General features: G+C 30.9%; 2 protein-coding genes across 3 annotated transcripts; one reads left to right on the top strand and one right to left on the bottom strand.

Moving 5' to 3' along the window:
• Positions 1 to 269: 269 nt before the first annotated feature.
• On the top strand, positions 270 to 24,148 carry LOC128186094 (28S ribosomal protein S9, mitochondrial-like). Of its 2 annotated transcripts, XM_052855824.1 has the most exons (14): positions 270 to 403; positions 707 to 836; positions 1,821 to 1,924; positions 2,691 to 2,753; positions 3,447 to 3,477; positions 3,724 to 3,803; positions 4,232 to 4,323; positions 5,365 to 5,446; positions 5,972 to 6,103; positions 7,074 to 7,119; positions 7,764 to 7,869; positions 8,480 to 8,649; positions 9,414 to 9,492; positions 9,839 to 9,956. In XM_052855824.1, the coding sequence occupies exons 1-14, from the start codon at positions 314 to 316 to the stop codon at positions 9,849 to 9,851; spliced, it is 1,218 nt and encodes a 405-aa protein (XP_052711784.1). In that variant the 5' UTR covers positions 270 to 313; the 3' UTR covers positions 9,852 to 9,956. The 2 variants fall into 2 exon arrangements, with proteins under 2 accessions (XP_052711784.1, XP_052711783.1); XM_052855823.1 differs by lacking the exons at positions 9,414 to 9,492; positions 9,839 to 9,956 and adding an exon at positions 24,009 to 24,148.
• On the bottom strand, positions 12,087 to 16,229 carry LOC128186095 (uncharacterized). Its single transcript, XM_052855825.1, has 3 exons — positions 16,164 to 16,229; positions 15,788 to 15,997; positions 12,087 to 12,631 (listed from the first exon to the last, which is right to left on the bottom strand). The coding sequence occupies exons 1-3, from the start codon at positions 16,213 to 16,215 to the stop codon at positions 12,477 to 12,479; spliced, it is 417 nt and encodes a 138-aa protein (XP_052711785.1). The 5' UTR covers positions 16,216 to 16,229; the 3' UTR covers positions 12,087 to 12,476.
• Positions 24,149 to 24,230: the final 82 nt, after the last annotated feature.

Genomic DNA, 24,230 nt, shown 5'->3' with positions numbered 1-24,230 from the left:
ATCCACAGACATTTATTTTTGTACTTTACAAAGTTACCCCTCCGTTAGAACTTTTATTGTCGAACCATCATCTCCCATCTAACGTTATGGTCCAGTTTGCCATATATCTTTATCAAAGCACTGAAAATGCCTATATTATTTAATGCATTTTAATTTGTGAGCTGCGCTTTAATTTACTAGTGTAATCGTGATAACAGTTTAGATTGGTTATCTGTTGTATATCGCTCGTGCTTTAACATTTTTAACATGAAATTACGAAACACAAATTATCTAGCTCGACAATTTTACGTTCGAGTTATCTTTTTCATAAAACATGGCTGCGTCCATTCCAACTGCAACCAGGTCATTTATAAAATTTATAGGGAGTGAATTATGGTTTTCGACTGGTTACAGGACACCGTCAGTGAGTTTTTTCTTCACGCTTTGATTTTTTGCTAACGTTGCAGAAAAGGAGAAAAATGTATGGGCTACGCTCGAATTTTCTCGACAAAATTATGACATTCAAACACATTACAAATGAAACTGGACAAGATATATAAAGGCTTGTAATTTTCATGTGTATTAGATATGTAAGGATCAGTCTGAAATGAAAAATTTAATGCAAGTTATTAAATTATTTATTTTATATTGGTGTTTTCAACCCATATCATTAAATGAACATACAGTTGAAATTAAAACTGAACTGGTAATTTAAATTATTTTGTAGAAATGTCTCACAAGAACTTTAACCACACAGAGCGTCGTCAGCACTGATTCTGAGGTTACACGACCAAAAAGACGAGCAGAAAAACTCAGTGCAGCAATGAAAGCCTTTCTTAAAAGGGCAAAAGAACATGGTATGAGGTTTAATTAACAAAAAAATAGCATATTCATACAAGATTAATGGGTCAACATTGTATGACATAAATACTTTATGACTCCAGACCAGATTATTGAACACATATCAAATGATCCCAAGAAATAACGAAACCATATCTTTTTCCAACTATTTTAATCTTTACTGGCATTGAGCCTAAATATCTTGTAATTGTATGATTGTTTTATAGAAATTGGTAATCTTTTAAAATACATTTTGTTGTAAAATTAAAGGTATATACTTAAAGCTGCTTGGTCTGATTTTTTTGTTATTACAGTATAAAAATTTTTTCTATACAAACCGTTTATCATAGAAAGTTATGGACTTTCTCTGATTTACACCAGCAGAATCAGTCTCCTTTCAAAGTTAGAAATATTCAAAGTAAATAAAAATAATTTCTTTTTGGGCAAATGAAAAAACAAACCAAAATGCATAATGGGAATGTTTAGAAAGGAAACTGTTTGCTTTTGTCCCCCAAATAATTGGGGTTATTCAACCCGCATGCTATGCATCGATTGTAAAGAAAGCAAACTTCAGAAATATTAGCAAACAAAACGTACACATATACGAAGCATAACAATCGTTTAAAAGCGTGCATAAAATTTGATATAAAATCGGACCAAGCAGCTTTAATTGTTTTGTAACTAAAAACTATGTCCGTGATGTCCAGATACTTTGTGTTTCACAAACACAATCTTATTGCAAATATTTTGTTAATTAAATATATTCCCAATTACAGATGATAGGCCTATTAATATTGTTCCTAGAAGTGTTTCTCACAGATGTGAACTTGAATGGTCCACAAAAACTACATGTTAGGATTGCACCTTGAGAATCTGATATACTTCATGCTCTTCATTATCCATTGTCGGAACCCAAAGATTTTTACAGAGTAAACCCTTGGGTTCCGACGATGTTTGTTATCATATTTTGTGTATTCCTTATTGTTTCCTTGGGTTTTCAGAGTCAAAAATCAACAAGTACACGGAGGAGTACGAGCTTGGGCGTAAACACTTGGCCAACATGATGGGCATCCACCCCGACGAGATGACACAGGAACACATCAATGTATGCTCTCTTTTGTTTTCAATGTTTTCTTTCTTTTCCTCATTCCTTTTTTTCCTTCTAAGAAATCTATATTTGATGTTACCATAATTACATGTATACAGTTGAACTTCGATATCTCAAATACTAATTAATACCTCAAAATAAAATGGTTAAGTAGAAGTGATATTTAAGTTGCAACCACTAATTTCTAAAGTATTTAACCCTTGATATCTTGAATACTCAGATATCTCGAAGTTTTTAACAGTCCCATCTAGTTCCAGATAACAAAGTTTGACTGTACTATATTTAGCCTGTACGACAACTAGCTGATGATGAATTTCCAACTCTACATGTATATAGTTGAATAAGCAGAAACTGCATTTTGCCAAAAACATGAAATAGAATACACAGCCAGATACTATAAGTTAACCGTATATTTTAAGATTCGATTTTTGTTACAATTGTTAACCACCAGAATCTCAACGTTTTGTTATTGTAAGAGTAAATCTTAATACATTAAAACACGGTTATAGCGAACACACTTATAATGAATTGACGCTTACAACAAAGTGATTTTCATTCTCCGTGACTATTTCTTGTTGTAAACTTGACGTATATAAAGAATTATGCTTATGATGAAGTATAATTGCCCGTCCCTGGCACTTTGTTATAAGCATGTTTTACTGTATTTATGAAGATTTAGAAATGACATTTGACAGTCTTCAGTCTTAATCTTTAATAACATTCGTTTTAGTTCATACATTTCAATGAACTCTTTCCTTTGCAGGAAGCAATACGATATTTACTACCATCAGGTCTGTTTGACAAAGGTTCAAGGCCACAGTTTAAGGTACTGTCAACTGAACACAGATACATGTACACGCATAATATATTTCACAATTTTTGGTATCCTTAAAAAAAAATATGTAATTTTGTAATTTTAACATGGAGAGATTTTAAAATTTGTTTGCTGTAGGTAAAGGGTTATTATGAATGCAGCAGCTAAGACGCTTATCTTAGTTTTAGAATTCCACATATTACACAATACTAAATAGTCTGGGTTATTCAGTTGGTGTAAACTCAAAAGGTCCTGTTAGAATTGGATTGTAGCGTTTTATTTTGAAATAAAGGGAAAACACTAGTAAAATTATATCTTTGGTGTTGCTTACTCTAAGTTATGCCAATAGTATTTTTATTGTGGACACAGGTTTAATAAAATCAATTAAAAATACCAAGTATATGGAAAAGGTTGCAATGATAGAATAAAATTTTTCAGAATTTAAACATCACTAACAGGATTTTAGTTCCTATAAGGAAAATTTTTTTGCCCCGAGTAAATTTTTAGAATCCTTATTTATTGACAAGTAATGTACTTTAAAGAGAAAATTGAAATTAAATAGCTGAATGATCAGATAGATAATTATTATTGTCTAACAAGTAAACAAATCTTAGACTTAAATAGGAATTTGTAATTTTTTTAGTACCTTCCTTATGTCTTTTCATATATCGAGTATATTATTTCTCACTCTCGTTACTTTTTCAGCATCCAAAAGATATCTTGCCATTGAATTTTGGTAAGTTAGATTGTGAATGGGTAAAGTTTCTTTAAACTTTAAATAGTGACATGCATGTACTTAGTCATCAAATGTAAGACCTGCAAATCATAAATGTCTATGTAATAAGGCTTAATGCATCTTATTTGAAATCTTTCAGTTTGAAGATATGTATATTTTTGATTTTTACTTCATTTTATTGCTTTTGTCTTTAATACTTGACTAAAAGATATAATTTAGAGAATCATTCTTTTATGTATTATCCAGATTTCCCGTTTGACAAGGCCGGCCGACCATATCATTATCAGTATTACACACTGCTCCCAAACTACCACGGCATCATGTCTGTAAGTACACATACAGTAGCATTCCAATTTTGATATTACTGGTGTCAAAGAAATTTTAATACACGTGCTGGGAAATTTTGAACCAATGCTCTAACCCAGTTTGATATTTCGCTGCAAAATATTGAAACTCATGTTTTAATTACACACAGCATTCCAATTTTGATATAACTGGAGTCACATGGTTTTTCGATGGCATGAAATATTGAAAGCTGATTCAATTTTGTACAGTGATATTTTGAATCTTGACTCAAAACACTGCAGCGATATTTTGAACCAGATTTAAATATTTTGCAGTAATGTATTGAACCTGGATTTAATAGTTCTTTGAGTTCAAAATTTCATATGATTCTGGTACATGTATTAAGGACAGACATCAATATTCTACCCATTTTGTGCCATATCATGTGTAAATGTTATTTTTGTGACAGGAAGCAGCCTGGAGGATGGAGTGTTTGAGGGAGGAAGAAGTCAGAATTGGGTCAACAGGTGCCCCTCCTCAAGAAGAAATGAAACATCTGAGGTAAATCTTGTTTTAAATGACCATGGTTTTGATGCAATCGCATCATCTCAATGAAAACAACTTCAGATGTTTTAAATGAGGTTTAATTTTCATGACAATTCTCCCATATTAAACTTTAATAAGTATAAATAAGTAACTATTTAATACCTGTCGAAATTTGATATATAGAATTTAAACATCAAAAAGAAGTTGAAACATATGTCATTTGAGGTGTTTTTTCGAGCTCTGTCTGAAAGCCCCTTAAAAGTAAGTGTTGGGTTATAGTGATGTTAAGGCCATTGCAAGTTTTTTCTTTGTTTCGAAACTCAAAAACCTATCTTTCTATCAGGAAAAAAACCACAAACCTTAGAAAAAACACACAACTTTAAAGGTTCAACAAAATAAACTTTATTATATATTTCAAGTATTTTCTTAATTTTATAACAAAAATTACAAATAATATATGGTAATAAAAAAAAATCCATATCTTTGGCACAAAACTTCATATAAGAAATAAAAAACAAATAAATTCCATGCATTATAGTAGAACTGACATCTTGCAATTTGAATGTTTTTAAATATTTGATTAATTTTACGATCCCGATTTTAAAAAAAGCGATCCCGAGCCCGATATACGAAAAAACGATCGAATTTTATGAACAATCATTGTGTTTTGTTTATATTTACATCTGAAAACCAAGCGGACGCTACGGTAAACATAGAAAAAACTTGGAATGGCCTAATGTTAAATGAGTGGTATATGCTCTTCATAATTTGAGTCTTTGGTCTTTATTTATATTCAGTTTTGGTTAATTTTCATATCTTTCACAAAACAATAGGTGGAGAATGTTATAGATATTGTTCAGAATTTTATATTTGTGAATTGAGTGAATTAATATCTTTCTCAAGACAGTTTTTAAGAGATGGATATTTTTATAGATATTGGTCAGAGTTTCATATCAATGATAAACCAACTTTGATTCACTTGCAAGAAAATTTATTGTGATGTTTGATGGAACCTCATTGATTTGTTATTTTGATTTTGACCATATTTGTTTTCAGTGAGGAATATGAGTGGATGGACCTGAGGACTTTTCTGAACTATTTTAAGTCAAATCACTCAGAAGTAGTCCAAGTTAATGAGGTAGGTATCAAAGAGGTAAATTTACAAACCTGATATTCCATAAATGATATTAACATTTTTCAAAATCAAAAAAGAACAAAATGCATTGTATGCATACCTGAAACAATTTTTTATTAAACATTTTTAAGAAGGATTTCAACAATGATGGCCCATATGTATATTCCCTCTCCTTGTAAAACTTTTTAAGACCGAGACAATGCTTAAGCAGCTTTAGGTTTGTACCTTTTAGAAGGATGACCATGTAGGTGTAGTTGATTTTCTTTTAAAAGACGGCTCGATGGTGGTGACCCGTTTTTGACTTTATTGACCTTCAAAAGGAGAAGAGCTCTATTTAAAGATTTAGGAAAATACTAAAATTTTAACGCTATGAAAATATATATACAACAATCAGGGATGTAATGATTATATATTCCAAGTTTTTTAACCACCAAAAAGAGAATCTAAAGAATCCAGCCCAAATATAAGTAATGATAAGGAAATGTGTTATAAACACCTGTACATGTAGTTTTATTTTTTTGGTTTTAGCATAATCGATTCGTGATATTGATGACAAAACTTTCCAAAATGAGGCTCCGAGAACAAGATGTTGCTTTCTTAAAACAGTTTGGTAGTCCAAAGACGTCTGAGATCAACGTTATGGATACAGAAGAAATCAAGGTAAAATTGCAGCTACTGTGATTCCAAATTTAACTTAAGGGATTAATTTTGGATAAATTATAGCACAAAGCTTACCTTGCTGATTCTTATAATTATTGTAGATTTCTCATTTAATGTGAGAAATTAATGTCTGCATAAATTTGCATGAAGCAACCTTCACAAATTTTTAAATCTGGCTTTTATTTTTCAAACTGTTTTAAACTATATGAAATTATTACAAAAAATTGGTGCTCGGGATTGTATATTCACACGATTTAATACAAAATAGCGGAATTGCAGAATTAAGTATAATAAGGATTTCAGTTCCACTTTTATTATATTATTAGTTGTTTATAAACATATGGATTCATAACATAAGTTCCACGCTTGAAATTTTATGTTTTTGTTATATGATATACAAAAGGATAAGATCATGGAATGAAGTTCTCACGAAAAATAGGGAATCTACAGTATTATATGAATGTAAATTGATGTATACACTTTTTTTTTCAAAAAAATTTCTGTTGGTCATATTATGTGTGATACCTTCATGAGCAATTGTTGTCATTGATAAAATTCAACGACAAATTTTACAAAAAATTGATGTGCAATAATAAAACCACAGTCACTTTAGTGATAACAAAATGCCTACAATTATTGAATGACATTTAATTATGTATCAAGCATTAGAAATCTTAAGCCTTCTTCGCAAACATCTACTGTGGAATCATCTTTGTTTGTGTGGGAACAATGTTCATGGCTTTTGTGGGTAACACTTGCCCACGAATTTACATCCCCACAAACCTATACACAATCATTTAATATTTATTGAAATTATCTTGATTACACTACCAACGAACTTATGTCCCCATGAACCAAGCTGTTACCCATGAACATTCACCCACACAAATAAAAATGATTCCACAGTATCATCCTCCAGTTGACCATCCATTGTGAACTTTTAATAATTAAGTATCTGAATTGTTTGTAGAAATTCTATGTGAATGAGCAGGGACGAAAGTTTAGAACAAAAAATGGTAAGTACGAGTTTGGTTTATTTCAGAAAGATGATAAATTTTGGATGAAAAAATTCATACTTTGTTTGATAATATGTGTAATTAATCATATTTCTCTTTTGCCTCTTAAAAGCAAAACTTTTAGTGGCCATACTTAAACAATAATATAAGATAAAATGATTTCAATTTATTAAAATATTTTCTGCCCAGAATATTTCAATTGTATGCAAATACTAAAAAAAACATAAAGGGGGGGGGGGGGGGGGGCGGGGGGAGAAGAAAATGATTGTTTGACTGTGTGACAAAATGTACAGTCATGTAAGTGAATTTTTTTCATTTGATCTACATTACATAAAGTAATCACAAGCCTCTAAATTTCATTACCAACACATTAATTTATGCTCATACAGCACGTAAATTGTGTAAATAAGTGGTTGTTATTCCAAACTTGTACCTGCTCGAAGAAGATCTTTTAGTGGTAATGATTGACAAAAGATGTTTAAATTGAATTTTGTTTTCTTGAATTTGTCAAAACAATATGTGAGATACCTTTACATTTAATTGTTTGTTAAAAATATTTAAACTATTTGCTTGACGCTGTATGGAATCTCACATTGTTGTAATTGCCTTAGACACAATTTTTTGTACCATATTTAACCAATCAGGCTACAGGAAATCAGCGATTGCACAGGTGACAGTGTATGCAGAGGGAGAAGGCATCCTGGAGATTAGTGGGAAAGGAATCGAATATTTTGAATCCCAGTATGCCAGGTAAAACAGTTGGCTCATATATTTGAGGTATTGCTGTGTTTGGATACAGCTACATGTACATTGGAAATGAGAAAAAAAACCCAACAACCTGTTTTGAAAAACGTTTGGTCTACATATATTTATTAATTATATATAGTTAGTTAATGTTTTCCATATGCACAAATTGAATCCCACATGAATACACAAACTATTTTCTAAAGTTTAAAAATGATCAATCCCCCCCCCCCCCCCATTTTCTGTCCTTTAAATTTTTAATATCCTTTTTACTATATGATACATATATACATTTTGTATTCTACATCATCTCATCTGTAGTTGTTGATACAGACATGGGTAGATGCCATTCAATACAAATACAAAAAAAAACAAACTCTTCAGTTTGACTTAGTGTAATACCTATAAGATTTTTGATTAAAAATTTAAACGAACAGTGAACAAACCAACACTAACAATGCTATTTTATTAAAATGTTACCTTATTTCCCCAAACAGAAAAGGGTCTTCTATTTCCTCAAATTAAATAACATCTTTCTAGCTAGAATTCATCATGTATAATCATGATATCATGTATAGTTTATATTTGGATTTATTTTATGGTATTACTTTCCTAGGGAGCAGGTGTTGTTTCCTCTGGTGCTGACTAGTTCCCTGAATAAGGTGGATGTTCACGCCCGGGTAGAGGGAGGGGGAGAAATGGGACAGTCGGGCGCCATCAGGCACGGTCTGTCTAATGCCCTACTCCCCTTTGTGTCACAGCAAATGGTCAATAAATTGTCTTTGTGTAAGTAGAGAGTATGAAAAATAAAGATTACATTATGTTATTAGATAGGATGCTTAGTAAGGCCTTGTTTCAATAACTATTTGAAAATCAATGGCATTGTCAAATTTGTTTGTTTATTACATGTATATTTGAAATTCTCAATACATCAGGCTTCTTATTCAATTGCTGTCTGTCTATTTGTAGGTCCTTATATTTTGACAAATGCGTAAAAGACTTTTTGAACCATAATATTACTTATTAGGTTTGTTACTGACTGTTTAATGAAATTTGTGGGGTCGGTAAAGTCCATAGAAGGCGAGGCGGAGCCGAGCCTTCTATGGACTTTACCGATCCCACAAATTTCTTTAAACAGTCAGTAACAAACCTAATAAGTGTTTTGTTTTGTCGAGGACCTAAAGTTTGATATGTAAACAAACGTTTGTGTAGAAAATCAGTTCAAATAACGTTACGTCCGCCATGTTGCGCTATAAATTTTGACGCTTGCCTTTTAAAGAAATTTGTAAGGCAGCCACGTGACGCATTTCATCCAATGACGTCGCGACATTCTAGTCCGAGGCAAAACAATATGATTTGTTATATAAATACCTGAAAAGTTTTTTGTGTTCTTACCAAGGGTTGGTTTGAGCCCCACAAATAAGAATGAAATAGGAATATTTTTCAACAAAGACTTCTATAATAGAAATGGAAATTGCAGTGGGCCTTCTTTTCATTAAAAATAATAAATTATATGTAAGTATAATATAAAACTTTACTCCTTATTTTAGCTGGCCTCCTGGATAGGGACAGCCGTGTGAAGGAAAGAAATAAGCCCGGACAGAAGAAAGCTCGTAAACAGTTCCAATGGTACGAATTAAAGCTTGTTGCATGTTTATGCCTTAGACACAAATGGAAAATCTAATAGAGAATTGTAACCTGCTTTAAAATACTTGATCATTGCATGCCCAGTGGATATTGTTGCAATCGTTGAACAGTTAATTATTGTAAGTGATTGTGGTTAAAGGCTAAACAGGAATTTTAAAGTGTTTTTACTAAATTCATCAACATGTCAATTTAAGTATTGTAGGTGTTTCATCAAAGAGTGGCATTATTTTTAGATCATGTTTTCGTGCTATGAAAAATTATAACCATGTTTTCTTTTTTTTCTCTCCAAGTCCTTAAAATAACCGATCTTTTTTTTTTCTTTTTACAGGCGAGCACGTTAATAGAAAGGGTTGGAGGACTTTAAGATGTATTTGTTTGTTTGTAGAAGTAAATTTTATCATATTTCTAAATGTTCCTTCTGTTGCTTTATTTTATGAGCATTTTTGCTTTATCTATCTGATCCCACTGATCCCCTGGGTACTGCTCACACTCATAGTACATGTAGATGTCGGTAGGTGTGCTGAGTGTTACTTTTGAAGATAATTTAACAAAAGTGCATTTGTAATATACATATATTTTTATTATGACTTCCTCAATCATCATGGCCGAGAATTATCTTGTTTATGATAACTCCCTGTAACCATGTATCCCTATAAGTAATAAAGTCAAAAATACACTAGATAATTAATATATTGAGAAAATTTTAGACTGTAACAGAAAACTTGTTCATCGATGCAAAAATGTTCAGTCATCATAGTATCCCATTCATCGGACTTGAATTTTAATGGATAAAATGGTGAAACACACAGGGAACCAAATTTGCCTGTGAATTGGTTTGAATTCTACTACCTTGAGTAAATTCTATAGTATCTCAAAAGGTATATAACGGTAAAGTCACGTGATTGATAACAGGACATCCTCCACACCCCTCTAACAACCCACCAATGTAGACCCCCTGGGTAATTAACTCTCATTATGAAGATATTTCATTTCTCCAGAGTCAAAGTACACAACACAATAAAATTTGGAAAACCCCCCGAAAACTAACGACTTATTCAATCCCCTTCGTATACATTATGCATTCAACACCCGTAAAATTATCTCAATTCTTAAGAATAAAGGACTCTTACCTACTGGTATAGATATCAGCCAGGCTTGGGGCAAATTACATTGTAAAGTAATGCATTACATTACCATTACTTCATGAATTTGGGCATTAAATTACCATTACTTGATTTTCTTGAAGTAATGCATTACATTACCATTACATGAGTAAAGTAATGCATTACCATTACCATTACTTTAAAAAAAAAGTAAAACTAAGAAAGAGTTTTTGCAAATGTTTCAAATATAAAACAATCTTTAATATATCTACAGGTTCATGCTCAGTATCAGGTTCAAATTCAATGACTACATGACATTGTATACAAGAGTCAGTCTTTTTTTGCTCAATATATAATCAAACTGTGGCATTATGAACATTAAATAAGTTAAATATATATATACATTTATATATTTATATATTAACATGATACAATGTCAGATACGAAATAAAGACACGGAATTACATGCATAAAAATATAAATTTATAAACATGATTTTTCCCAGTTATAGAAAACTGAATATATTTAAATCGTATTTCTTTCTACTGAGGACAACTCAAGACAATAGATTGCTGTTGCACTTTATGATCGAAGTTTCAAAGGGTTGATCTTTTAACTGCATCCTGTTAGTTTGAAAATCTTCCCAGCTGTACTAAATAAATGTTTTACAGGAGCAGTCAAAGCTTGGACAGAAAAAATACTGTTTGACGATCTTTATCTTAGGATATATTAAGTGCAATAATACAAAAAAAATACATGAATCTTGTATTTTCTATCAGTCCAAACTATTGTACAGTGTACTTAATATAAGAGAGAGAGAGAGAGAGAGAGAGAGAGAGAGAGAGAGAGAGAGAGAGAGAGAGAGAGAGAGAGAATAAGCAAGTAAAACTATTTTCAAATACCCGGTAGGTTATAATATTGGAAGTGATACTGATTTTTATCATGGATGGACAGTGCATTCATTTTGTTTTTTAAAGGTGCATGTCTGTCTCCTATTCTATTGAGACATAGTGAAGGGAAGGGGAATGGGGTGTTTAGCACTTCTTATAACAATAGATTGTTTTGATACTTAGATAATCCTGGGGGCATAGTGTGTTGTTGACACATTTCTTATTGAAGTGCAAACTAATTGGAGTAAATTGTTAAAATGATTAAAAACTCTTAATAACAACATTCTTAAAAATGTTATGAAACTGTGCTGTTATATTTAGTTATATTAACAATTCAAAAATGAATTTTGAAAAATCTTTTTTAATTATACAATTAAAACATTTTTATCTCAAGAATTATTTCTTTCTTCTTTAAAAATAAATCTAATCAAATTCAGTTATTCATTTATTCATCACATTTTTTAAAGTGAACACTGAACATGCATAAATAAGAATAGTAATGCAAAGTAATGCCATGTAATGCTAGCATTACACTAGATTTTGGAAAGTAATGAATTACATTACCATTACTTATAATGCTAATTTTGTGGCATTACACATTACTAGCATTACTTTGAAAAAATGTAATGCATTGCATTAATATAAGATAAGCCTGATATCAGCACAATGACATAACACCCTGTCTCTTTGAAATCACACGTATAGTAAAAAAGTGTCAATCACTAATTGAATATGTAGCTTTGTACGAAATAATCTGCGAGAAAATATTACAAAACCACATAGTCCAAAAAAAAGTTATTTATGAGCCGCGAATTTTTCACGGAGATAAATGGATGACAGAGACGCCGCCTAGTTCTCCACGTAGAAGTCTCAAACTTAGGTTTTACCTAGATACGGCAGTTAATTGAAAGTTTAAAAGGTGTAAAAAAATAAATAAACCAACAACATAACCTTATTCACATTCTATAATATTTTATTTCTCCATTGCTGCATTGCAAAACTGTTCGCGGTTGTAACCCACTAAGGTTGTAGAAAATCCATTAGCCGTACAGCTACAGGTGTTTGTATTATCCACACAGGTGAAACTGGTACCTTCTGGACGAATCTTGCCACCTTCTGAGCACGAACCTTAATGCAAAAACAAAACCGTTGAGTTGGTCAATATTTTATTTTGTGTGAACAGATTGACACACATTGCCTCGCCTACGACTTTTCATCTAGATATTATGTTGTAAAACCATTGTAAACCGACGCGAAGCGGAGGTTGATAATAGTTTCCGAGTGGTGTCAAATTCAACTGTTACCCTCCCAAACAGGCATTATTTATTTTGTTATACTGAATGTCTTAAGTTTAAAGAAAATTTTACTGATTTTTTTTTATAGAAATGACGTAAATTCTACGGCGAACCGTACGCGCATAATTTACGCGCATGTAACTATTCGTTGTGTTACCCGTTGCCAAGTGTGTTGCTAACGCGGAGGGTAATACAACGGATTATCAACTGAGTCGAAAACAATCAGATTTCAGTATTTTACATGAAAGTATTAAAATGTTAAGGTCAAGATCTAGTAAATGAAAGGTGCCTACAGGTTTATAAAATTTTAGATATAAATTCTTTCAATAATATTTCATAACAATAGCTGTTTAAGGAAGGAGTCTTTTCATTATCAAACATACTTCTTATAATAAGAAATGTATGAAATTTTGACACAGTCAAACTGATCATATTACTTAATGATTCTATCAGTTTAATTAAATTTGACCTTTTTGTTTTCGGATAAAGGTCAGGTCAAGGTCACTACCTTTTTCCTCAACGTAAAGAGTCATAAAAATAAGTGTAGCTCTTTATAGTTCTGTAGACATTTGTTTAAGATTTGGAGATTCAAATCTTCAATGAAATCATAGACCATGAGAGTGTCTATCAGCTTATACTACTAAATTGGAATAAATATTTATACTAAAATTGATATTGCTTAGCCCGCATTTCCTCTAATTTTCTTAAATTTTGAAGAAATTTTGATTATTTTTTTATGCTTCCAATAATGAAATATTTCTAATTCTTATGTATAATGAAAACTTTATATAAAGATATAAATTGACAGAAAAGCTAATATATTGACCGTTTCATAAGAGAGAAAAACTGATTTTAGTGATTTTTTCACAAAAATCAATGTATAGAATGGGCGCTTTAAAAAGCTTATAAAAATGTTATTTGATAGGCAAATCATATTTTAAAAACATATTCTGAAACCCAAGTATCATATTATTAGTTCACATTAATAAAAAAAAATCCAACATTATTGTTATTGTTTTTAAAATGCTAAAACAGACTCATTATATATATATAATCTGCAGCAATTCTGAATTGCGCAACATGTGATATTTTCCTACGCCAATATTACGCCAAAAATATAGTCCTTGTTCCATTCTAAACATTGATTACATATTTCTATGCCAAGTTGTATGATAGTAAAAAAGAAAGAAAAATATACTATTTCAATTTCCTTTCATCTTGATTTAATGAACAATTAATCAAATTTACGTTTGACAAGTCGAAAACCAGAAAAGACTCCTTCCTCAATAGGGTGTACCGGGGCTAAACTTCTTGGTAAACGGAATACAAAATCATGTTTTTAACTGTCATTTTCAATAAAATATGAAGGAATTGAGGATCAAATATCGGAGTTTTGTCCGTTTTTGACTTATACAATATATCTATAATGCCTACAGTCTCCCAAAAAAACCAAAACGAAATGAAACAAGCTCTTGACCTCGTCTTTAAAATGATTTCAAATTGAATATAGGTATCGGGTTTTTTTCCTCAAGATTTAACATAGAATGTCAAGAAATTGTTTAATATTCTACATATTTTCAGAGCCGAACATTTAACGTAGCTCGCGGGTTTGCTGACGTCACAATAGGAATCGAAGTAAAGAGTTGACCGTCATAGTAAACTCATAATTATTTTTAAAAATGACAAATGAGATATTTAGAAGTTTAAAAGAAAATATTTTAGAAAGCTTATATGCGGTTTATGACTGTTTATACAAAGATTTATAATATCAAGTGCTGAAATTTTAAAGATGTCACATACATTGTCATATTTTGTTCTATAAAGATAAAGAATGAGTGTGCGTTAGAACTCTACCATTTAAAGTCATGTTTTAAAATAGAATGTATGCATTAACTTCGCTTTTTTTTTTACAATTATAACTTCCGTAATCTGTACTACCGATTAAATTCTTAAATTTCTTTTGGCTTGAGATAACTGTTTTATTCGATTACTTACTTATAATGTCAGTAGTTGCCTGGCATTTTATTTTTGCATTGATTGACTCAGAGTTTCATAAAAACAAAAATAGCAATTTTCTGTATCTTTACAGCCTTACATTAATTGCATTTGATAACATTCACAATAATGTCTAATAAGCATTTACATTTTCTAAAATGTGTTAAACAGCTAGTCTTGTCAATAAATGCATTTCAATTTTGGTGTTCTAAGAAGTAAGGAAATGATGACGTCAGGCTAACGTCGTAATGAAAATATAAGGTTTTGAGAAATCTTTTAAATCTTTAAAGTTTTTTTGCCAAAAATTGGCCGAGAACACATACTGATATTTTTTTATGAATTGATTCAAAATTATCTCCTCGGTTTTTGTGTTGAGTATGATTAATTTCGTCTGAATCGTTTAAAAGTTTGGAGCATAGTTTTGTAATGCGTTTCTCGGTTAAAATGTGCATTTTACTATATATTTCATTGAAATGGCGTTGCTTGATTTTTTTAATGACACTGTATTTGAAACACAATAAAATAATTACCGCGCAGACGAATCTTAAATAAATTTTAGAATTAAAAGTATAAAACCTATGGATCACGTGGACAAATTTTCAAGGTAGGTTTTCTCACAAGCAGGTAAACCCGCGAGCTACCTTAAAATAGGGGAAAAAATTCTTCGAACCAATTATGACGTCATAATGGTTCTAGCACCAAAAAGACAGTCTGGAATCATTTACCAGATCTTGACCTTAAGTATTATCTTTATACTTTGATTTGTTATACGATATTTTAACAAACAGAGATAAAACAGTTACTGGTCTTTTAAATTAATAACACCACGGTGATCTTAAAAAAATTACCAGTTTTTGGTTTTGATCCTTTTATCATAATCATCAAGTTCTGATCTTTTTGTTTGGGACCTTTTGGTATTTACAAATGACAATTTTTGTATATAAAAATATAATTGTAATTTTAAGAGTGATATGTAAACTATATTCACACCGACCTGGGCATGCTTTGCATCCATCTCCCCAGGTAACCTGTTCTTCTTCTGGACACTCCGGTACTTCACACTCCCAGTGATGGCAAAACATTGTATCCACCCCGTCAACATCCTCCCTCATGCATTCCCTGTTTGTTTTATCTATCTGGCCCCACTGATCTCCTGGGTACTGCTCACACTCAAAGTAGGTGTCAGGAGTTATACTAAATACAACTTTTGAAATATAAAGAAATAGATTATCATAAAATCGATCCATCATTTCAAAGGTGTGGTAGAACGTATAGAACTGATGATATTGTTTGACTTGATCATGTAATGCCAGTACTAATTATATTGATCAAATTTGATATGATGAAAACCAAACGTAATTTACACTCACCTGCAACTATCGACATGAACGCAATGACTGTTCTTGAGGAAAGAAACGCCATTTTATTTTTTCTGAAAATATATCAACTTTAATACCGCGGTATTTTTGCAGTAATTATTTGATGTCTATTGAATACGTTACAGTAAATAGTAATGTATGCAATACTTACCGGTAACCACGATGGGGAGTTTGGAGAATATGACCTTCTCTCCTGATAAGTCTGCTTTTATAAACCTCCGAATGTATTTAATTGTTTTAACTTACGGGGTGACAGATATCTTGCTTGTGGAAATGAAATTTAATTAAAAATGATTCCGGGAAATCCATCTGTTGCAGTACCTCAATTATTTAACCCGTGGAATCTAAAAATTAGGATAAATAATAAATAATCTCTAGTCGGGTTACAGTCATTTTTATATGTATGACTATTACTGTCGCTTAAGTTAAGATCGGTTTTTCTTGAAGTAACGGGATAATATTATACATGTTTAGCATCTAATAAATCTTAACAAGCCAAAAAAAAAAAAATAGTTAGAGAAGTAAAATTCCCAAAATCTTGAAAATCCTCAAATCCGTCCGGGGGGGGGGGGGGGGAGGGGGGTAGAGAAAATACGCATTTTGCATTATTCCTTTAATTTATTTTTCTCTTCCATTTTTTTATATGCTCCCCAAAAAGTTAGGGACCAACTCCACTGTAATTCAATTTTATATATGTAAATTATAAAAAAAATTTAGTCTGCTGCAAAAAAAAGTGGAAGGGGGGGGTTACTAATTTTTATGTTCTCTGTCATCAAGAACATTACCGGCTCTTAACTAATATTGTACTCAATACATTTCTTACAATAGTTTAAACTCTTTTCATCAAAGTTATTAAATGGGAGTGTAGATGCACTTGAAGGTAAGGCAGTTAATCTTACTTTTACAAAAAGCTTCTAAATTTAACCATTTTGTTTTTCATTTTCTATGAAATTATAATTTATATTAACCTTTACTGTAATTTTTTTTTCTAGCTTTAAGCTGAAACATAATGTTTCTGCAGCAGGTGTAAATTGATTGAATTAGAGTTAATTAAATTTTTATCAACAATACTCCTAGGGGTGTCGGTTAAGCCTTTTGATATCCCAATCATTTATCAGATATTTCCGAGGCCATCATGTTTTTCATTTTGTGCATTGAGATTTATATATTACAACGATAATAAATTTGTTTTTATATGTACTTGTGTGTGTGTGTGTGGGGGGGGGGGGGGGGGGGGCTGAACCGAAGCACCAATGCGACTCTACCGTTGGAAACCTTTTGTTCTACTATAGACTTAGGTCTCATCTGGAGACAAAGTAATCATTTATTGAGCGATCTAATCTTCAACTGGTGCGTCTTATGATACTGAATGCTGAATCTAAGCCATATGTTTCGGATGCTGAATAAGGTTTACTTTTTTGGAACAGGTCACATGTATATAGATAGTAGTTTGCATTGTTGATTTAACTATATTATGAAATGCAGAGGTAGCTTCAGATGCAGAGCCTGATCTCCATTATCAAGGATGCTAAAAAAATCTCCTACCTCACTCAAACCTGCTTGATAGATAGATGTGTTTGTTGTTAAATGATATAACATGATTCCTATGATAAAGTATTGTAAAATATGATACACTATTGTTTAATATGATACAATATCATATCATGTTATATTGTAAAAAAGTTAAAAAAGTTATATGATACGATGTTATATTGTATCAATTTTTTTGATATTTTATGAAATGATAAAGTATCATGATATTGGTATGTATAATATTGTATTTTATGGTACGATGTTGTATAATATAATATTGGTATAGTTATTAATTATATTATCAGATGATACAGATAAATATGATATTGCAATATATAAAATTGTATTATATGATACAATATTGTATATTATATAATATTCGATCATACGATATTGTATAATATGATATTGGTTTCTGTAATATAGTATTATATCACAATGTATTAATTTTATATTATATTATATGGTATTGTATAATATGATATTGCTTTATATTACATATGATTATATCACATGAAATTGTATTATATGACATATATATATATATATATATATATATATATATATATATATATATATATATATATATATATATATATATATATATATATATATATATATATATATATATATATATATATATTTATATATATATATATTATTGTATCATATAATACAATATATACAATATGATATTGTATTATAGAATATTTTACTATATCACATGATATTGTATCATTTCATATGATACAATTTTGTATCAAATTATATTGTATCATATGAAACAATCTCATTCTATGTATCAAATATGATACAGTGTCATACAGTACAATATAATACTTTATTTTACAATATTATATCATACGTTACATTATTATAATGTATTATGTGATATGATATTGTATCATATGATACTATATTGTATTATATATTAATTATATTGTATTATGTGATAGAATACAATATTTATAATACAATACGATGTCATATAATATGTTGCAATATCATATCTCCTCATTGTTTACTACATTATTTTATTGTATAATATGATATATATTTTAAGTATAACAGGATGCAATATTGTATTTTATTTTTTTGTATTGATAAACATAATGTCTCATAATACCGTATGAAATGAACATATAATTATTATACAATTTTGTAACAGATGATATACGATATTGTGTCAAAACAGTATCCAGGAATATGCAAGATCATAAAGTATGATTTTCATATAAAATGATAAAGGTGGTTCATACAGGTGATGCCTCATAAAGGTGATGCCTCGTCTCGGTGAGCCCGTAATCTGTAATTACCTATGTTTTGTCTCTTGGTGGACACTTTTCTAAAAAGGGCGCACTTAAGCTTCGGATTGTAAAGATTTCTCCGGTGTGGCCATCGAAACCGGCTGTGATACATCAAAAAACTATAGAACTATAAAATATCCCAAAATATGATTGCTTTACATTTTGCTTAATTATTCGATACATATTATTTGGGGAACAAACAATGCATTACAAAATAGTTGGTGATCGTAGCCTATCCACGTAGTTGACGTTACCCCACCTACCGTACAAGTACAGGTGTTCGTGCAATCTACACAGGTAAAAATGGCACCTTTTCGACGAATCTTGAAACCATGATTCAAATTCTGAATATTTCAAATTTTAAAACATGTGGATTTAATATATATTATTTTGGTAAATACATGTTTCTAGCATCTGTTAAATAAATATCAAAACAGTTAAACAAATAATTAAAGTGGAATTCATCTCAAATTTCTTTTACATAAGTACATAATTTATAAATTCTATTATCTCTAGAAATATTAAACTATCTTCCTGTCTCAGTAGGTAATTTTGCATTATTTACCACTTCTAAAAATACAATATTTCTTCTTTAGTCATGGTACATAGAGTTAGTTACAGAACACAATAAGTTTGAAAAATTTAACGTTTTAAATAGTTTTCAAGAAATGCATGATTCTCTGTTTTAAATTTATTTTTAGATAATGGTAAATGTAAATGCTGATTTTCCCTTGTTGTGGTCAGACATTAAACAACTTAATTTTACTTGTGTATCATAATTCACGTTTTACTCATTGTGAGACAAAATACTTGTAACACCAGACATGATTATGTCAAAATGCACATACTTATATTAAATGAACAACCTATACACTATATTCTAGTGTTTGTACTCGTGTGATAGTGGTCCGGCTTTTCTGGATCCTAAGGGCGACTTCTACACTGGACAAAATTGCAAACGCACCATCTGAAATAAAATAATATTTACATCCTAGAATTTTTTAAAGATATATTTAATGTTTAAATAAGTCACCTAAATTATAAGTATTCTAAGACATTTAAATGTCCAAACGGATAAATGGATGCAATGTTAACCGAAGCGTGACTCGTCTTTAAAAATGCTCAAATCGTGCTCACACTTCTTTTGGAAAGATAAATCTTTACTTTCTTTTTTGTGATCTTATTATTGATGCATGCATTACTAAAACCTCACTAAAAACCCGACGGGGTATGGCGCGTTTGATAGCAGAAGAGCGTGGCAGGACAGTTGGTATGGTCTCTGCAGAATGCTCCTTTAGTGAGGTTAGAAAAAATGTTAATAATTGTACGATTACCGGTGATATTTGCTGAAACATGACACAGCATCCTTATCAAATAAAAAAAATGTCGTTTAAGGTAGTCAAAGTATTTAAAAGGCACCACACGTCAATTGCAAGGTTGTACCGGAAATTTGCGCAAACCGGAAGTGGGAGGGACCGAGCAAGAATTCCAAAGCGTCGCGTAAATACTAGATGAAAAGACAGACAGATCCCATTTATACGAACAAATGGAGCCCACACCTGATATTGATATGTGAATCACATAATGGGGGGTACCAATGTTTCATAAACAGTACTCAAAGCAACTGCTCAATAAGATTACAACAAATGATGTTTCATTTTCTGTAATATTATAAACTGTTAAAATAATATACTAATCAATCTTTGTTGCGTTCAGATCTAAAACAATCAAAGAAGTAGTAGGTGGTGCGTTAGTAATTTTGCCTAGTGTATACTATTAAATAGTAATAGCATTTTAGAACTTAGATTGTTGACATAGGTCCACGTTTAGAGATTTTTCTAGAAATGGGATTCCCGCCTGAAGATTAAATATTAATCATTTTTGTGAATTGCAACTTTTCTAAAGGCCAAAAATAAAATTTGTAGAACAACAGATTTTTTCCCTGAAAGCATTCAAACAGCATTTCCACAGGCAGGAGTTTAGTCACTCGTGATTAAAAGCACTCAAATGAATTTTACGAAAATACTACAGACGTTTACTACTTAAAAAACATCGGCTAGACAACCTTGTATGCCGATTCTGTTGTATATTTTAGGGTAAATCATTGAATTTAATGAAATTGAGCTCACATCTCATCAAATCAAAAAGTGCATTGTATTGATATCAAGTTTTTAAAAAGGGAATCGTCATGGAGGCATATTCGAGATGTTTTGGCCGATCACTGTTGTTTACATAGTGGGCATCCGGTAAATTTAACTATTTGCTAACGCATTGTGCCGTGCACTTCTTTATTTACTATGCAGTGACTTCATTTAAACGTTAATTACTCGTAGATTACTTAAAACGTTACTTTTATCTGTTTGCCTTGAAAATAAAACATTTATACAGTTACCTACATAATGATTCAAATCACGTTTTTCTTCACAGATGTCTAAGAAGTATGGATTGCCTACTTAAAGTAAAACTTATTCATGCATTTCTATTTCGTGGATAAACAAAACGGGATGCTATATTTATATTTATTGACTGTAGCGTAATGCTTTCGTATTACATTACTGGAGCTGACCTGTGATATTACATGACGATCATTCTTTGAAAAGGAATACTTGTCCGAGCTTGCGCGAAAGCCCCAAGAAGTTGCAGTTGGAAGAAATACATCTGATGTGATTCCAGTTAGCGATGATGGTTAGCTCGTTCCAACTTGTACAATTCATAAAAAAATTTGATTACAATAAAAACACTTTCACCCTTACGCCGAATTTTCATTGAATTCATTTCAGTCCAAAACATTTCAAGAATACAATAAAAATGATGGAAATCAATAGATAATCATATGATAGTTGAAGGACTCTATAATCTTTGGCAAATTACACCCCATTTACAACAACGAATGATTGTTTCAACACTTTTAATGAAACAACCCCCCCCCCCAAAAAAAAAACCAAAAAACCAAAAAACCAAAAAACCAAAAAAAAAAACAACAACCCCCAACCCCCCCCCCCCCCGGATCATCAGTATTTAGGAATTACCGTTCTTTCAAATCGATCTTTTATCACTTAAATACATTTATTTATGAAAGAACATTCTGCTAACAGTGGAACTTTAATTTATTTCAATAAAGGTTGGATTTATTCAATGAAATGAGGATAACATACATCCTGTCTCTGATTATGAGAAATTTAACTTGTTATATCGAGATGAATAATTTTCTATTACAAGACACCAATCGCTATGGTAAAAAAAAAAGAAACCAAAACACCCTCCCCCAAAACAGCAAAAAACAAACAAAAAACGAGAATAATGAGATAACATTTAGCTGACAATTACATGTACACATGTGTAACGATATTATCATCTCTTCATAACGAAAAATGACTCGTTATAACGAAACAGCTAACTCGTTAGAACAGTTCATTTTAGTTCAAATCACTCGAAACCATAGAATGGTACATAAGGCACATGAACAAAAATAACATATTTAGATTGTACACTACCACTGTGGAGGTCAAACAAAAAGTGTTAAAAATGTTTAAGTTTGTAAAATGAAAACAATGTGTGAGATACTTAAATATTTTTGAAAATTATTTGTAAAAAATATTTTACACAGCGAGTTTTAACAATTACTTATCTGGAATCTCACATTGTTGCAGTTGCCTTAGACTTAAGCTGTTGCACTATATTTGACCAATCAGGTTACAGGAAATCAGCAATTGCACAGGTGACAGTGTATGCAGAGGGAGAAGGCATCCTGGAGATAAATGGGAAAATAATCGAATATTTTGAATCCCAGTATGCCAGGTAAAACAGTTGGCTCGTACATGTATATTTAAGGTATTGCTGTGTTTGGATACAGCTACATTGTAAATGAGAAAAAAACAACAACCTGAGTTGAAAAACATTTGGTCTTCATATATTTATTAAATATATATAATTGGTTAATGTTTTCCATGTGCAGAAATGTAATCCCACATGAATACACAAATTATTTTCTAAAGTTTAAAAATGATCACACCCCCCCCCCCCCCATTTTCTATCCTTTGAATTTTTAATATCCTTTTTACTATATGATACATATATACATTTCTACATCATCTCATCTGTAGTTGTTGATACAGACATGGGTAGATTTCATTCAATACAAATACAAAAAAACTATTCAGTTTGACAGTCTAAAACCTATCAGATATTTAGTTGAAAAATTAAATGAACATGTAACAAACCAACACTAATAATGTTATTTCATTAAAATGTTACCTTTTTTCTGCAAACAAAAAAGGATCTTCTATTTCCTCAAATTAAATAAGATCTTTCTAGCTAGAATTCATCAATGACATGTATAATTTATATTTGGATTTATATCATGCTATTAATCTCCTAGGGAGCAGGTGTTGATTCCTCTGGTGCTGACTAGTGCCCTGAATAAGGTGGATGTTCACGCCCGGGTAGAGGGAGGGGGAGAAATTGGACAGTCAGGCGCCATCAGGCACGGTCTGTCTAACGCCCTACTCCCCTTTGTGTCACAGCAAATGGTCAATAAATTGTCTTTATGTAAGTGTTGGGTATGAAAAAAAATGTTTACAAATAATATAAATTACATTATTTTATTTAATTGATGCTTAGTAAGGTTTTGTTTCAATAAATATTTGAAAATCAATGGCATTGTCAAATTCGTTTGTTTAATATAGGCCTATTTGTAATTCTCAATACATCAGGCTACCTATTCAATTGCAGTCTGTTTAATTGTAGCTCCTTATATTTTGACAAATGTATAAAAGACTCTTCGAACCATAATATTACGGTATTTGTTATAAAAATACCTGAAAAGTTTTTTGTGTTCTTACCAAGCGTTGGTTTGAGCCCCACAAATAAGAGTGAAATAGGAATATTTTTCAACAAAGACTTCTACAGTAGAAATGGAAATTGCAGTGGACCCTTTTTTCATTATAAATGATTAATTATATGTATAAGCATAATAAATCTTTACTCTTTATTTTAGCTGGCCTCCTGGATAGGGACAGCCGTGTGAAGGAAAGAAACAAGCCCGGACAGAAGAAAGCTCGTAAACAGTTCCAATGGTACGAATTAAAGCTTGTTGCATGTTTATGCCTTAGACACAATTGAAAAATCTAATAGAGAATTGTAACCCGTTTTAAAATACTTGATCATTGCACGCCCAGTAGATATTGTTGCAATCATTGAACAATTAATTATTGTAATT

Source organism: Crassostrea angulata, chromosome 5, assembly GCF_025612915.1.
Source record: "Crassostrea angulata isolate pt1a10 chromosome 5, ASM2561291v2, whole genome shotgun sequence".
Lineage (NCBI taxonomy): Eukaryota > Metazoa > Mollusca > Bivalvia > Ostreida > Ostreidae > Magallana > Magallana angulata.
The sequence above is the reverse complement of the archived record's forward strand: the minus strand, read 5'-3'. Positions and strand labels throughout refer to the sequence as shown.

Coding starts and splice junctions, on each gene's coding strand:
- LOC128186094 (XM_052855823.1), top strand. CDS start 314: ATGGCTGCGTCCATTCCAACTGCAACCAGGTCATTTATAAAATTTATA. Junction 404..706: donor CTGGTTACAGGACACCGTCA/GTGAGTTTTTTC, acceptor ATTATTTTGTAG/AAATGTCTCACAAGAACTTT. Junction 5,447..5,971: donor AAGTAGTCCAAGTTAATGAG/GTAGGTATCAAA, acceptor TTTTGGTTTTAG/CATAATCGATTCGTGATATT.
- LOC128186095 (XM_052855825.1), bottom strand. CDS start 16,215: ATGGCGTTTCTTTCCTCAAGAACAGTCATTGCGTTCATGTCGATAGTT. Junction 15,998..16,163: donor GTTCATGTCGATAGTTGCAG/GTGAGTGTAAAT, acceptor ATATTTCAAAAG/TTGTATTTAGTATAACTCCT. Junction 12,632..15,787: donor TGGATGCAAAGCATGCCCAG/GTCGGTGTGAAT, acceptor TTTTGCATTAAG/GTTCGTGCTCAGAAGGTGGC.